Source organism: Siniperca chuatsi, linkage group LG12 (genome assembly GCF_020085105.1).
Source record: "Siniperca chuatsi isolate FFG_IHB_CAS linkage group LG12, ASM2008510v1, whole genome shotgun sequence".
NCBI lineage: Eukaryota > Metazoa > Chordata > Actinopteri > Centrarchiformes > Sinipercidae > Siniperca > Siniperca chuatsi.
In genome coordinates this window covers 28,158,955-28,162,181 of record NC_058053.1, presented here as the reverse complement: position 1 = coordinate 28,162,181, position 3,227 = coordinate 28,158,955, and the positions used below count along the sequence as shown (strand labels likewise).

General features: G+C 38.3%; 1 protein-coding gene across 1 annotated transcript; it reads right to left on the bottom strand.

Moving 5' to 3' along the window:
* Positions 1 to 324: 324 nt before the first annotated feature.
* LOC122885162 (olfactory receptor 1500-like) lies at positions 325 to 1,877 on the bottom strand. Its single transcript, XM_044215888.1, has one exon. The coding sequence runs from the start codon at positions 1,607 to 1,609 to the stop codon at positions 683 to 685; it is 927 nt and encodes a 308-aa protein (XP_044071823.1). The 5' UTR covers positions 1,610 to 1,877; the 3' UTR covers positions 325 to 682.
* Positions 1,878 to 3,227: the final 1,350 nt, after the last annotated feature.

The following is a 3,227-nucleotide window of genomic DNA, read 5'->3' as shown; positions in this document are numbered from 1 at the left end:
TATCTTATACTTATGCCCACCTGGTACTTAATTTATGTTCTGACCTGTTTTTATAGTGAATTGTATTATATTTTTTACTAATACTTTCTCCTGTGTGCACTGACGTAAAAGCGAGCTGCTGTAACAAAGAGTTTCCCTTCGGGGATCAATAAAGTGATTCTGATTCTGATTCTTCCCTGTTTATCAAAGCAAACAGGGTCTGAAGTCAGAGCTTGACGTGAAAAATAATGATTTTCTTCTGAGTCGGCATGTGCAGAAGTGGAAGACAAACAACAGCTGGGAACAGCAAATATCATTGTTTCACAAAAAAACGTTAAGTACACATGTTGGCAAAGTACAATCTTTAATGCACAACAAAATGCGAAAGAAATCTTGCCAGTGAAACTAATATGAATGTCATTACATGTAAACAGGGTTAAAATTTGCAAATTGACGACAGCAAAGTCAAATACAGTGAAAAGGTCTGAATCAAAGTTGTGGGTTAGGGTTACTTGAGGGTGACTTGATAATATTGAATAATAATGTTCAAGCCCAAGACACTCTTTGCTGTTTCCATAACAAATACTAAAGAGTCCCTTTACTCTTCGCTGTGGAAATGAATGCGTACATTAAATACCTTTCAAAAATTCACATCTCTGAATGATTATTTCATGAGAAATGACTGTACATCAGTGTTGATACATCAAATGATTTTGGATGTACAGAACAACCTTTTAAGGTGTTTCGAAATTTCTTTCATTTTGAACCCGTATATGAGCGGATTTAACAAAGGATGATACACAACTATTTGTAACATCATTACTAAGCGTGCAGTTTCTGGAAAATTAGATTCCACTCGAGCTATGAAGATATCATATGCACTCAAACAGGAGAAACTGATTAAAACCAACAGGTGGGGTAAACAGGTCTCTGCAGCTTTTTTTCTGAATTCTCTACAACTTCGATAGGATATAATAAGTATCTTTGTGTACGTAAAAATTATGAAGAGCAAAGGGAGAATTGCGAGATCTAATAAACCAACCACACCATAGATGGTAATTACACTTGATCTTACACATTGAAGACTGTAAATTGCATTGTTACAAAATATTCCTTTTAAAGTAAAGTTACACAGTTTAGTTTTAGCACTCAGTATTGCTGGGACTGCAATATGACAAGCAGGCAGAAGCCACGCTAAAAACAGGAAGATACTCACTGTGGTTTTTCTCATGATAGTTGCATATTGCAGAGGTTTACATATAGACACATACCTGTCATAGGCCATGGCTGCCAACAGTAAGAATTCTGAGCTGCCTATAGAGTAATATATAAAAAATTGAAAGAGACAGGCTGAATAAGATATGATCTGTTTTTCGGATAAAAAGTCAATTAACAACTTTGGGTACATAGCAGTGCAGACAACAACAGAATTCAGTAACAAAGCTGCAATGAAAATGTACATAGGCTCATGGAGGTTTTTGTGTTTCCAGACGAGGTACACAATAGTAGAATTACAGCAGATTATTAGAATATATACTGTGAACATAATCAAAAAATAAAGATATCTGTATGTGTTAACTTCCACATGCCCACCAAGAGTTATATATGTAACATTTAACTCATCATCCATTAATGTCTAAAATAAATACTCAATAATAAAACAGGCAGATTCCATAACCGGTTTACATGAATAATATATCTTTTTTAAAGTCTCACTACAACAATAACACCAACATCTAACCTGTACTGGAGTGTCTTATTCATTCAAAGATACCTGACCTTGAAATGCACATGGTGTGTGTTCAATTTAAAATTTAGAAAGTGAACTGTTTGAGTCGGTGGAAAGTTTTTATTAGATTGGTTCACCCTCCAAGGATCTCATTAAACTTTCCATCAAAATAGTTACTAATGATTAAATAACTTCATCAAACTCTGGAGGCCTGAAGTCATAGCGTTGTTTTGTTTGACCTCTTTTACTTCAGCAGGTGCCCCATTACGCAATTTTTCTAACTCAAACCATCAGCTGTAGTGGTCCACAACAACTAAATAGTCCTCTCTGTTCGATGTGAACAGTTACAATGATCTGCCATTGCCCCTAGCTCCTTTTTTCTTTGGTGGAGCCATGTCCTTGATTATTCTTTTGTGTGTGGTTGTTTGCTGTCTCAAGTAAGTTTGTGTCCGAAAAAGTTGATTCAGGCAAATGCCTTGTTTCCTGGTGCACTCAAACATGGTGCAAGGATTGGTGTAGTGCTCCTTTTTAGTTCTGCCTTAAACCAGTACATCGTCCACTATGGTTACTATGCCACTGAGTCCTTTGTATGTCTCTGTGATTTAAATTTTGAATATGTCTTCTGCTGATATTATCCCGAAGGGAGGGCAGAGGGAGTGGTATCTGCAAAACACTGCTTTTCAAAGTATCATGTTCCGGTTTTAGGTTAAAAGGTTCAAAAAATGTAGACTCCGCCTCTGGGGACCAATGGAATGGTGTGGTGGTGGAGGTAAGAGCAGTGAGATGGGCTGCCAGACGAATGTAGTTGCATATAAAGCGAAAGTTTGCAACGCCCGTGAAATGCCGTTGGAGAATTTGATGAACGTGCTGCTTGTGCACTTCAGGATCCTTGGAAAATATCAGAATGTCATCCAAATAGACAAAAACAAAATGTTCGATCATGTCTCTTAACACATCATTAACCAGGTTTTGAAAGACAGCAGGGGCATTAGTAAGGCATAACAAGATACCCAAACGACCCAGTGGAGTGTTGAACGTTGTCTTCCAGCCGTCCAGCGCACCTCCAACGACATCTCAGCACAAAACATCAATGAGAGTTTTTTAAGATAAAACTTTCTGGCTTCAGATCATCCAAAGAAACGATGCAAAAAGTCTCCACAACATCAGCCAAAGCACCATCTGAACTGGAAATCCTGCACCAGTGTCTGTACTAGCACAGCTGCGTCAATGACAGGCCACGTGAAAGGGCTCATGGCACGAATTTGAAATGAAAACCCTGATGTGCAGTGGACTCACTGTGTCATACACAGGGAAACACTGGCGTCCAGGAAAATGAGTCATGTGTTGCATGACCTTTTGAACAACAGCATCAAAGTAATAGACTTCATTAAGTCAAAGCCACTTAATGTGCGACTGTTTTGCCACCTTTGTGGGAGCTGAACACACACAAATGCTATTAAACACAGAAGTGCGCTGGCTGTCTCGAGGGAGAACAGGCCTGTTCAACAGGCTTTTGAAA

Bases quoted from the DNA above. Each gene is read 5' to 3' on its own strand.
- LOC122885162 (XM_044215888.1), bottom strand. From the start codon at position 1,609: ATGGATGATGAGTTAAATGTTACATATATAACTCTTGGTGGGCATGTG.